The sequence below is a fragment of the Herpailurus yagouaroundi genome, unplaced genomic scaffold (assembly GCF_014898765.1).
Source record: "Herpailurus yagouaroundi ecotype Mexico unplaced genomic scaffold, PumYag 185, whole genome shotgun sequence".
Lineage (NCBI taxonomy): Eukaryota > Metazoa > Chordata > Mammalia > Carnivora > Felidae > Herpailurus > Herpailurus yagouaroundi.
The window spans coordinates 9,667,840-9,680,425 of record NW_024412416.1 but is presented as its reverse complement, the minus strand read 5'-3'; the positions used below and the strand labels follow the sequence as shown (position 1 = coordinate 9,680,425).

Below are 12,586 nucleotides of genomic sequence, written 5' to 3'. Positions count from 1 at the left end.
GTGGAGGTGAGCTGTTAGAGCCGACTTAGGGAATGACAGGAGAGCCTGGCTAAAATGCCACCAGGCACCAGAATCCCAGCAGTCAGGTTGCCTGCCCCCTGAGGGCCCAATACCACCCAGGAACCACATGGGTGAGGTTCTCCCTGGCCCCAGATTCCTCCTTTCCTCATCTACCAATCTCCAGAGCTTCCCATCCTTCTGTCTCTGAATCAAGTGCAAGGGCCCTTTTGTCAGTCTTTTACTTGTTTTAAAGCCTCCTGTTACAGGAAAACTGACCAGGACCCCCAAAGTAATAGAATCAATAAAGTTCTAAGGGCCCCAGCCTTCGGTCTCCACTAACAGGCAAACACGGGGCTCAGCCTGTGGTGGCCAATGCCCCTTTCTGAGTCTTTTTATGGACAGGCTAGAGAACTTTCTCTACCTTCCTGGCTCATTTCTCCATTCCTGCAGGTGAGACAGGGAGGAACACACCTACTCGGCTACTCTGACTTCTCTCTCAGGCCACGTGGTGGATGCCAGGCAGGTGTCCCACCTAAAGCCACCCCAGCCCTTCCTCGAGACACACTGGCTGTTTAGAAACACTCAGATTCACTCACGTGTTCTAGGCTTCAGATATTTCACTCTCACTGCTAAACCCCATGATGTTTGTAGAACTTTTCAGCATAAAATGAACTTTCAGGAATGTTTTCCCAAGCGCAATGCACAGCAGCCTGGCTGGGGCGGGGCGGGGATTAAAAGGGCCTCATTTCACAGATGAAGCTTCGCTGGAGGTCAGGAGACCAGGCACAGGCAGAGCCAGCAATCACTAAACCTTGATATTCTGGAAAAACAAAGATGGATGAAAACAAAAAGAGAAAGCCTGGATAAACTGGATCACTTTTGTTTTGTTTGCTTGTTTTAAAGGAATAATGACATCATTGCCTCCCCCATCACATGAGCTAAAAGTGAAAACGTGGATAATATCAAGTATGGGTGAGGATGTGGGCAACCAGACTCCCAAACACTATCAGTGGGCGAGTGATGTGCCTAAGTCTTCGGGAAAGGCATTTGGCTTTGACGACGAAAATTAAAAATCAGAAACATGCACGATCAAGGGCGCACAAGACTTCATGGACTGTATGAAGGGAAAAAGAAAAAATATCAGACATGACCTAACATCTCCCGGGGGACAGGGTAAGATGAAAGATGGTGGCTTGTGTGGCTGTGCCATGCGGAGGGGTGCCACCACAGAGTGACATAAACACAAAATCTGTGCAGGAAAAGGGGGACCAGAACGGTATGCACCAAAACCACCGATGGATACCAAGGACGAGGGGGGACCTCCACACCAGGCTGCATTTTTTTCCTACGGGGTTATTCATTTATAAAGGAAATCTACTGATGTATTACCGAAATGAAAGAAAACAAACAACTTTACATGTTTTCTGTAGCCTCCGTAGGGATCAGAAGATTCCAGAATGTGATGGCTGTCGCCTATCTCTGGCTGCATCCCCCTCCGCGGCCCACGATGTTCCCGGCCTACACACTCACCTGCTCCCTGGCTGGCAGGCCCTTCCGCAGACCTTCCCATGGGCACCTCGGTCCAGTCTTGCAGGTCTTGGCTCAAATGTCACCAGCCCAGAGAGGCCTTCTCTAGGCCCCCTTGAGCTCCCACCTTGACCTTTTCCTCCCCACCCACCTCCAGCAGCCCTAATGGCAGCTGTATTTATTTTGTCCATGTGGTGTCTGCCTCCCTCGGTTGAATAAGGCCTCCAGGACGGTGAGGACCTTGCCCTGTTTTCTGCTGCATCCCAGAGCGTGGTAGAGAACAGGTGGCAAAAAATACTCACTGGATACACTGGGAATGGGGATGCTAAAAATAGTCTACTTCCTCACCTCTCAGTGGGGAAACTGAGGCAGGCTCTTGCCATGCCACTCACACCCTAGCAGTGTGCTACAACCACCTGACTACGTGTCTGCCTCACATGCCAGGGGCCGAACTTGCTAGAAGGGATCCTCTGAACTCCACTTCTTTTTCCCAGTTTCTAGTTCAGGATGAGCCATTCAGACAGTGCTAAACAACTACGTGTTGCATGAACGCAGCTGCAGGGGTTTCTCCTTTGCATTTTCACAGCTGTGAACAACAGAGGCATTCACAGATTAAGGGACTTGCTGCCCAAGGTCTCACAAGCCCCACTAGGATGCCACAGAACTTGAACTCTGGATGCTGGATGTAACTGCTACAGCTTTCTAGAAAAAGAACTCCTGCGTCTCTTGGTCCTCACTCCTGCCCAGACAAATCTGGCCTGGCCAACTGCAAACCTGGCAGGCAGCACATCCTGGAATTGAGTGAGCAAAGCGCCTCTTAATTAGGAAATTAATTCCATTCACCCGAGATTGATCTGTGGTCAGCCTCTCCTTGGGGGCCCAACGGGAACAGGTAGATAATAAGCAAGGCTGTTTGTTTCCATCCTATGCCTGCATCCTACCCTGATGGATCGGCTGATGGTCCAAGGTTTCTTCTTGGCACATAGAGGTGGGTGGGAAGTGACACCCCAGGCTAACGTGGTCCTCCCTCTGGCAAGAGACAGTTCTCCCACGGCCCTGCTCAGCCCCTGCCTTCTTGCAGGAGGAGCTATCCCACAGGTCTTGCGGGCACCTCCTGGGCAAAGCCTGGTGTGTCGGGCGCCTCAGATCCTCCTGCACCCCTGGGCTCCCTCCTGATCTCGGGAGATCTGTGCCTATCTTTCTTCTTCAAAATGGCCCTGGGGACACCTGCAGGCTAGGTCCTACCCCATCCATTTCAGGATTTGGGGGCTGGGGTAGGTGTCAGTCTAAGTGCTCCCACACCTGCCGCCTGGCTCCCCGCCTGGGACCAGCCAGAGCAACCTTGAGAAGTAAGTCACCCACGTGCCACCTTCCTTTGGGCCCAGCTTGGTTCTTCTTTGGCCCAGTCCTCTGGCTTCACCAGTCCCTCATCTGTGGGCACCAGTGCCTGTGGGCCCTTCACACCTGGGCCCTGGGCTCCTAGCCAGTGGGCAGAGGCAGGGAGCCCAGGGAGGCCTGAGAAACTGGGAGAGTCAGACTTGGTTTCCACTCACCAAGAAAGGAAAGAACACTGGGAGCTTGCCTACTGTATACCCTTCTCATTCTCCAGGAGGAATAATTAGGACCCAGAGAGGGAAACTGACTTACCTGGAGCCCCACAGCACACACCAGAGGCAGAGCTGGAACTAGAAGCCCAGACTCCTGACTTCTCATTTGCTCCTCAGCACTCTACTGGCTGCCTATCTCTTCCTGCCCATGAGGGCTAGGCAAATAACTCAAGCCTATAAAATTTCATGAGGCTGCAAAACTTCTGGGAGTTTACAGCAAAACATTAAATAGAAGCACTGTACACAACAGCATCCACCCATTTTAGAGAAGAGCAAGTTGAGGCCCATAAAGGTATGGGGACCTCCATGAAATCACACAGCCAGGGAGAGGCAGAGTAGGACTTCCAGACACCCCCCTTAAGTGGTCTTTCTGTCAACAGGCTCTAGGTGTGAAAGGTCCAACTGTGGGATGGTGAAGAGGGGGAGCTGACCCTGAGCCTTGGTCACACATTGAAATGAGGTGTGGCCCAGAGAGCCTGGTCCAGACTCCGTACACATCCCAAGGGTGCAGACCACCATGGGAGAAAGAACATCTGAGTAGACTTTTATGTTTTTGCAGAAAACACGGTGAAACTTCCCCAACTAAACTGGATTTCTCAGACCACAGAGCCAGCACTTTAAAAAAAAAAAATTTCTTTAATGTTTATTTACTTTTGAGAGAGAGAAAGAGCGTGAGTGGGGGAGGGGCAGAGAGAGAGGGAGACACAGAATCCCAAGCAGGTTCCAGGCTCCGAGCTGTCAGCACAGAGCCTGACGCAGGGCTCGAACCCACAAACTGTGAGATCATGACCTGAGCTGAAGTCAGACGCTTAACCTACTGAGCCACCCAGGAGCCCCCAGAGCCAGCACTTTTAAAAACAGGCCGGTGAGCCACACATGCCTACCTTTTTTCATCCAAAGGGCATGGTCCGGGCTTGGAAGGAAAGGTTCGGCAGCAATAAAGCACAGAGTCTACTGGCGCCAGAGGGAGGGGATGAGGGTGGGCGGAGGTGGCCGGGGGCTCAAGAGATGGCTGATTACAGACACACAGGCAGCATCTGAACGCAAGTCTGGTTCCTGAGCCTGTGCTCTTTCCCCTGACCTGGTGTTGAGGAGTCTTAACAGGAGGCCCTCCCATCTTTGAGCTCTCTCTCGGCTCCCACCATCTCGACCCCGACAGCTGAGGGGTCTGGAGTCAGTCCTGCAAGGCGAGTGCCTGAAGGGGACAGGTCACAGCTTTAACCGCTATCCACTGGGATAGTGGCAGTGATGCTCGGGGGCCAGGTGGTCCTCCAAAGAGGCTGGCACCTTCTGTGGAACCAGGGCTGGATTCCATCACCTGGGGACAGACCCAGATTGCTAAGGGGGGAGCCCTGCTGGGATGAGGGGAGTAAAGGCTGTGGAGGCACATGTGCCCCCCACCTCCACCCCCAGCTGTCCCAACTAAGTGCTTTCTGGCTGGGAAAACGCTTCAATGGCTCTGGCTGCCTGAGGCAATTCAATTATGAAATTTACCACTTTAGATGAAAACCGGCATCTCAATCAGCCAATTCATTTGCATCTGGCCACTCTGTTTTCTCCTGCCAGCTCTGTTCACCCCTCCCTGGCCAGGCCACACTGTAGGCTGGTCCAGATGGATTAGGGCTCAGGTGATGGGCAGGTCTTTGGAGCTCCTGGGGCTGCTATTCCCTAGGACCCCCTGAGCAGAGAGGCTGCATCCAGAAGCCACCCATCTTCCCAGAGACTCTCAGGACTGCTGACTCCACAAGCCAAAGCACCACGGTCTCAGGTGAACCTTTCTATCACCTCACACCCACACTCTTCTAACCTCGACCTGCACCTGCCTTGAAGTTGCACGGGTGGTGGGAGAAGGCGGCCACCCAGAGCCTGGAATCTGGGCTGTGTCATGCCTTTCTCATCTTTATTTTGCCAAGGCATCATCTCCCCAGAAAGCTTTGCCATCCATGCCCCTCAGCTCCCCTTGCTGCCTTTATCACTGGGGTATTGTGCACACCTAGGTGTGTCTGTGTATCCAGGTCCCAATCCATGTGCCCACACACCCTGGTCTAGAAGCTCCCAGAATACAGGGTCAAGACCCTTCAAACAATGACTCATTCGTCAATTAACAAAAGAGTGAACTAATGAATGAACAAACCACTCACAGAATAACACTGGGGCCCCCGCCCCCACCCCCTGGCTCATCACAGTGGTTGATGAGAAGCCTGCTTTTACTGCAGACCACGAAGTCCCAGGCCTGGGTAATCTTCTCCTCCTTCCGGATCTCCTCCCCCACACTGGGTGCCCAGAGGTTTGAGAGGCCATTAAGGGGCATCGGGCTGCAGAGGCTGTCTCCGATACTGGGGGTGCAGCTCGGCCACAGACCCTCTTCCTGTGCACCACAACCATAAATCCAGCTGCAGCCCGAGCCCCAGGATGAAGGTTTCTACCATTTCTCTCTACCTTCCTTTTAAGAGCCTCCCTGGAGTCACTTCCTGACAAACGGAATGACTCCAGACCAAGAGAGCTGCCAGGCCCAGAAGACTGACTCCATCAAACTCCTCAGGCACAGCTTGGGGACCTAAGGACCTCTGGTCTCAGAAGGATACCAAATCTGCCTGCACTGGGGTGGACCTTGTGTCCTACTCCACCCCCACCCCCAGCCCCCAAATGCAAGCCTTTACCAACAACCCCTAGGAAACTGAACAGCACACTGGGGGGCACAGAGCACCAGTCCTACCTACGAAGGGGGAGAGACTGAGGTCCAGGATCCCAAAGGGAGTGACAGCACATTGCTGTCATCACAGCCCAGTCCATGATAAGAATGGGGGGGGGGTTCCCACCTCCTCCCCCCAGTGCCACATGGCCAGAGTGAAACCAGAGGCCCAGACACATGGTGTTTTCTGCCCTGCCTCACCAGGGAGGGCCAAAGCTCAGGGAGCCTGTCTCCTGCTCAGAGGAAGTCAGCAGGACCAGAGTGCCCAGATTAAACCTGCAGGGGCCTGGAACAGCCTTTACCCCAATCCCTTTGATCAGATCTCTATAAAGATTTTTCTTTACTCAAAGAGAGCTATAATGCACCTTGGGGACTTTGAAGCAGCAGCACCAAAAAAGTGTAAGGTGCCCCCTGGGGGCGAGGGGAGGGGTCCAATCTCTCAAAGGAAAAGCTTCCCAAGCAACTAGAGGAAGAAAAGGAGCAGTGGGGGGCGTGCCCGAATGGGGTCCTGTGCCAGGCAAGGGGACAGGCGGGCTAGCTGTCTAGAGAAGACTTGCTCTGAACCTGCGTGGGTGGCGCCACCTCGGTGGGCAGGTGGGTGGGACTTAACCACTCCTCCGCTGTTCTCCAGCCCTCTAAACCCAGAGAAGGGACCCCCGTCAGGCGGGACGTGAACGGCCGAGGGCACCGGGGGCGCCGGACCCGGTCCCGGCTCGCGTGGACAACAGCCCCTGGCTCGACCCCGGGCCCTCGCTCCGCACGAGGCAAGCGGCCATCTGGCCCTCGGCGTCAAGTGCGCGGGGACTTCTCCGGGCCCGGGCGCAGAGCCCGACCGCTCACATCCTCAAAGCCGAGCAGCCTCCTCTTTCCAGGATCGATAGTAATTTTTTAAAAAGAGAGTCTGCGGACTCAATGAATCAACCACTCCCAAGGGAAAGAGTTGTAGCTCCCGCGCGCTACATCCATTTGCAAAAACAATTCATTCCCTCGCCCGGAGCTCTCTGCAAGTACCCTCACCGGGTCCCCAGGCACGCGCGGGGCGGGAGCAGCCGCGGGGGCTGAGGCGGCGGCGGCGGCGGCGGACTGCGGCCACCCCTCTCTCCACCATTGTCCCCGACTCCGCCGGCCCCCGAGACCCTGCGGCGGCCCGGGAGCTCCGGGGACCCGAGCAGCGCTGGGCTGCTCCCGGGGCGCGCAGCCCCGCGGGGGCTCTCTCGGCCGGGGGGAGGGGGGGCTCAGACGGCGAGGCGCGCAAATCCCCGCACCCTCCGGCCCCGTCGGGGGGGGGGGGAGGTGACAAGTGTCGAGCCGGCGGCCGGGCGCGCAGCCAGAACAGCCCGAGGCGGGCGCCCCCAGCCCGGCCCAGCCCCGCCACTCACCGCTCGGGGCGCCGCCGCCCGCCGCGCTCAGAGGCTCCTGGTCGCCCGCGCGAGGCTCCACAGCCCCGGCCGCCGCCGCCGCCGCCGCCGCCGCCGCCTCTCCCCTCCCCCGGCTCGCCACAGCCGGAGCGCGCTGCCGCCGCGGTACAGCCCGGGCGCCGCCAACAAACTAGTTTCTCAGGCCTTCCCGCCCCGCCTCCCGGCGCGAAGCCAATCAGAAGCGGCACCTCTGTGACGGATGGGCGGCCGAACCAGTAGTTCAGTCGGCGGTGGGAGAAAGGGGTGGGCGCCCGGGCCCCGCCGGCACGGCGAGGGGGCGGGGCGGGGAGAGGAAAAGGACTTCGACCAGATTCTTAAAGGCACAGGCGCCTGCCCGTCCCCGCCGCCGAAGTTGGGGGATAAAACCCGACGGTGTTCTAGAGCTTTCCGAAGGAGGCAACTTTATAGATTGCAAATGCCTCTTCTGCACCGGGTGTGCGGAGCCACGCTTTTCGTTGTGAAAGTGTTAGGGAAACCCTTTCATTTTGATCTGGGCTTGTTTCAAAGTTGGGGATTTTCTGCAGCCACGAAACCCCATTAGTACTTGGAATATGTACTTTTCAGGGTACTTCAGCTCTCCCTCTCGTGCCATTGCTCACTAAGTTTTTTATGTAAGCCAGTCTTCAAATATTCACATATTCATCCATTCATTAATTCCTTGCACACACGTTTACCGGACGCCTGCGCGATGTGCTAGTTTCTGAGATGATCTATAATTTCTACTTCTTAACTTCTGGTTTTGTATCTCGTTCCACCACTTCAGGTTGCTGTGTATACAATTTCTTCATCTGTAACGCGGCAGGTAAAAAGTCCTAATGGGATCATTTGCGGCGTGAAAGGAGACAAACTTCTATGACAAGGTAAGTGTGCAATAAATGTGTTTTCTTTTCTCTCTTCCCCTGAAAATTGATAATAGGGTAGGTTACTTAAGGATACAAAAAGCTCTGGTAAAGTTTATAAAGTCCTAAGTGTTGTAGGAGCCAATTATGGGGCGGGGAGAATTCCCAGGAAGCAGAGGTCACCGGGATGGGAGGTGCCAGGAAGGTTTATAAAGGGGGAGGGGAGCGCACAAAAGATTTGCCAGAGGGTGGGATTTTAACTCGTGGAAAGTGGAACGAAGAACCCATGCCTAGAAAGCTGTTTAGACTGGACAAAAGAGATTCCAGGCTTAAAAGGGTGTGAGATGGCAGGGGAGGCGTGTCGGGGAAGCAGCATGGTGCACAGGGGAGCGGAGGAAACCCGATCTGGGTTTGGATTCTGGTTCTACCCCCTCAGGAGCTGTGGAGGACTGGAGGCAGATTGCTCAGGCTCTCTGGGTGTCAAACTCTTACTGGCAAAAGAAGGATTCTAGAACCTATGGCAGGGTTGCTGTAAAGATTAAGTAAGAGAATGGACGTAATAGACCTAGCACTTCGTAAGTGCTCAATATAGTTTTGTGTCTCCCTTTGGCCTAGATCTGGAGAGAGGCTTCTGGTATTTAAGAGCAGTCTTGGCCAGCAGTAAGCAGTTGGCCAAGTGTGCCGTTCAGGTGCCTTCCAGGGGGAAAAGGCCGCATCAAAATAATTGGCGCATTAGAGAAATGGCACAGATCACATTTGTAGTTTTAGCGTCCTGCCAATTTTGCGGAGCTGGAGTATTTATATAATTGTTGGTTGGATGAAGCTCCACATGCAAAATTGATTCTTCGCAAGCTCATAACCATTGCTTAGTATTCCATTCAGGTTCTCTGAGAGATTATAAGTGCCAAGCATCTAAAATCTAGCTTGCGTGATCATTTCTCCCCTCTTCAACTCCACGGCTTAAATTAGCTACTGGAATATATTAAAATCAAATGCCAGCAATGGAACCAAACCAGACCAAGAACACGTGTTGAGTTATTGAATTTAGATGTGATTTGAGAGGAAAAGAGGAGATGAAGCTTGCTTTGCTCGGTCCTCACTCTAGACACTGGGGCATAACCACCGTCATAGCCCCTACCCCTGTGCTGTAATGAACCACTTACGACCTGTTAGCTCACCCCACTGCGCAGGGAGTTCTGAGAAAGTGGGGATCACGACATCTCTGAATCCTTGCTTCCTCTTACAAGTCGTCTGCACAGTTTTGAAATCCTATGAACAAATCTATCAGTTAGATTTCGCTTTTGCTACATGTGACAGAAATAACTGTGAATTTTAAAAAGGTAGAAGTTTGTTTCTTGCCCGTGCGAAACAAAGCTGACATTAAGTAATCTGGAACTGGTTGGCAACTCCACAGTTACCAAGTGCATAGGCTATATTTCCACTCTGCCACCCTTAATGCTTGATTTTCCTTTCCAGTTGCCTCATGTTCCAAAATGGCTGTTGGAACTCCAGCAATAGCACCCACATTTCAGAGGCAGCATGGGATAGAGTAGAAGAGCAGATATGTGCCTCCCAACTGTGTTCGCTCCATTTAAGCAGAAGTCCCACACATACTTCCATTGACGTTTGTGAGTGTATTGCCTCTCCAAACAGAGTCAGAGGTCTTTTACCAAGAAAGAAAAGAGGGAATGGGTTCTTCATGTCAACCAACAGTTCTGGCCCACACCTTTTTCTTTTCCTCCTGTCTCTTGCGTCTTTCCAGTGTTCTGGTGGCTCAGAATCTAAAGTCTTAAAACTTCTCAGATGATGTGCAGAATTCAATGCAAATTTGTTAATAGATGATTGAACTCTTGGTTCGTCTGCCTTCTGGAATGTCCCTTTTCAGTTTCCTCTGCTGATTCCCACTCCCTTCCCAGAGGACCAGATACTGGGGTGCCTAGCAAGTGAGTGCAGGGCACTCTTCTCTACCCATATTCTCTACCCATATTCACACTCCAGGTGATTTCACTAAGGCCCATGCCTTATGTGTGCAAAAACTCTGGCAACTTCCTGATCTGTTCTTGCCACCCCCCCCCCCTCCATTCTGCATAGCTCCTGGCCCACAGGTACAACTGCTTACTCCATGTCTCAGCTTGATGTCTAAGGGCACCTCTCCCTCACATACCCCCCTGAGCCCCTGATGAGCTACCCTGCAAAAGATATGCTGTTCTCCCTGTCAGTGACGAGTGTTGTGGGTATAAAAAAATTTTTTTTAATGTTTATTTTTGAGAGAGAGAGAGAAGAGAGACAGAGTATGAGCAGGGGAGGGTCAGAGAGAGAGCGAAACACAGAATCCTAAGCAGGCTCCAGGCCTCGAGCTGTCAGCACAGAGCCCTATACGGGGTGCGAGCCTCAAACCCACCAACCGTGAGATCGTGACCCTGAGCCATACACGGAAGCTTAACTGACTGAGCCTCCTAGGCGCCCTTTGTTGCACTTATGATTTCAAGACACCCTTCAGCAACAACCATCAGAAATTTTGAGAAAATAATATTACTTACAAAACCTGGAAATTACACAGCACCCTTGGGGCCACACAGCAAGGTTGCAGGTAGAGAGAGAGAGAGAGCATGCAAGTGAGCATGGGCCTGGGGTTCTGTGTTTACTGAGATAACACAGTAACACAGAACCTTGGATTCAGGGTTGGGGTCTAGGGTTTCATGGGCTGACCCTTTACTGGTAAGTTCAAAACATAAGAGCTGGAATTTCAAGAGCAGGAATAGAAAAAATGTAAGTAGCCCAAATGGTCAGTTATTAAAATCAAACAAGATTTCCAAAACAAAGGAGCCTCAGTTGGGGGCTGGGGGTAGCCTGGGTCTGATCTCCAGCCAGTGTGGCCGGCCATGTATTTATTCCTGATAGCCATCTTTGAAGTCTATGCCCTTATGGTCAAAGAGAAAAAAAGAGAAAACCCAACTGTCAGGGCTCACACTACAACAACTTGGTCTTTTGCTCAAATGAAGTCTTGGCCCCACCTTCCCTTACCGACCTCTAATCCTTGTCAAGTCTGAGCGAATGGGTCTCACCAAGTTCACCGCTACCACCAGACTGCTCCAAACCACCGTCATCTTTCCCCCGGGTCATCAGAGCAGACACCCAGCTCACCTCCCTCCTTTCCCTCTTGTCCCCTAGACTCTGTTCTCAACACGGCGGCCAGAGGGATCTTACCACATGATGTGTCGTCAGGATCCTCTCATCGCAGAGTCGAGGCCAGATTCCTTCTGTTGGCCTGACCTGATCTGGCCTGGACCATCTCTCACACATCATCTTCCACTCCCCTGTCCTCACCCGCTCTGCTCCAGAATCCCTGACCCCTTTGCCAGGCCTCAAACAAGCCAAACGCATTCATACTGCGAGGCCTCTGCCTTTGCTGGCTGGCTCTACCCAGAAAGTTCTTCTGCTCCGATGGCCACACAGTTCACTCCCTTGCTTTTCTAGGTCTGCTCAAATGTTACGTGACCACGTAGGCCTCCCTGACCGCCTCTCTAAAGTAACCACATTCCCCATCCTGGGAATCCCTAGCCTTACTCCACAGAACTTTTTTCTGCCTGAAATTATATTTATATATGTATATATTTTTGGGGGTGGGGGAAAAGTGGGAGGCAGTCCTGACATCTAGAAATTGGACCTGCATATTGCATGATGTTCTCCTGCTGAAAATAAAGAATCTCACGGAGGGACACCTGGGTGGCTCAGTCGGTTCAGCGTCCGACTTCGGCTCAGGTCATGATCTCGCGGTTTGTGGGTTCAAGCCCCGCGTCAGGCTCTGTGCTGACAGCTCAAAGCCTGGAGCCTGCTTTGGTTTCCGTGTCTCCTTCTCTCTCTGCCCCTCCCCCGCTCACACACACTCTCTCTCTCTCTCAAAAAGTAAACATTAAGAACAAAAAAAAAAAAAAAGAATCTCACAGAACATCAGCATCAGACAAGGCTTCTCTTGGCCGTGATAGGTCAAGACAAAAAACAAGACTGCTTCCTAATCGTGTCTGAACACAGCAAATGTAAGCATTGTCCAGGTCGCAAAATACCAAACATCCACCTCTCCTAGTTAGTGTAAGTACTGTTTATTAATTACAGCTGTGACCTCGATCTGGCCTCCTGTTTTTCAGATAGGGTTTATTGAGCAACACTATAATAGACTCATCCCTGCTTTCTGATAGCACCCAATCCAGAGAAAGCCCCGCTTCCTTGGGCCCTCTCCCAAACCACCCACCCAAAGCCTAGATCCTAGGCAGGCTCTTCTAACACCTTTGGACCATGGTTCATGGTCTCCGTCGTGGCAACAAGTGCTAAACCCAACTCACTCATCTGTGCACGTTCCTGGCGGGCAATACGGACCCACACACATCGACGGTATAAATACACACGTGCATACATACGTACATTTTATTTGGTATGGGGATTTAATTGGCTGGCTGCTATCCTAGAATGTAAGTTCCACAAGGGCAAAGACTTTGTCTTGCTGCT

General features: G+C 52.7%; 1 protein-coding gene and 1 long non-coding RNA gene across 3 annotated transcripts in view; one reads left to right on the top strand and one right to left on the bottom strand.

Annotated features, from left to right (window-relative positions):
- Positions 1-7,362, bottom strand: part of KLHL25 (kelch like family member 25) — a 34,430-nt gene extending 27,068 nt beyond the window's left edge. Inside the window, exon 1 of one of the 2 annotated variants that reach the window (XM_040493724.1) lies at positions 7,206-7,362. Coding sequence is in view for 1 of the 2 variants with exons in the window: in XM_040493723.1 (XP_040349657.1) it covers positions 4,019-4,028 (10 nt within the window). In the remaining variant the exon portion in view is untranslated. Of the gene's footprint in view, positions 1-4,018; positions 4,438-7,205 lie in introns of those variants that run through there. The other variant, XM_040493723.1, reaches the window with a different exon arrangement.
- A 132-nt stretch (positions 7,363-7,494) lies between these two features.
- Positions 7,495-11,804, top strand: LOC121042428 (uncharacterized). The gene is made up of 3 exons (XR_005796188.1): positions 7,495-7,855; positions 8,008-8,104; positions 11,255-11,804. It is a non-coding gene; the product is annotated as an uncharacterized LOC121042428 (long non-coding RNA).
- Positions 11,805-12,586: the final 782 nt, after the last annotated feature.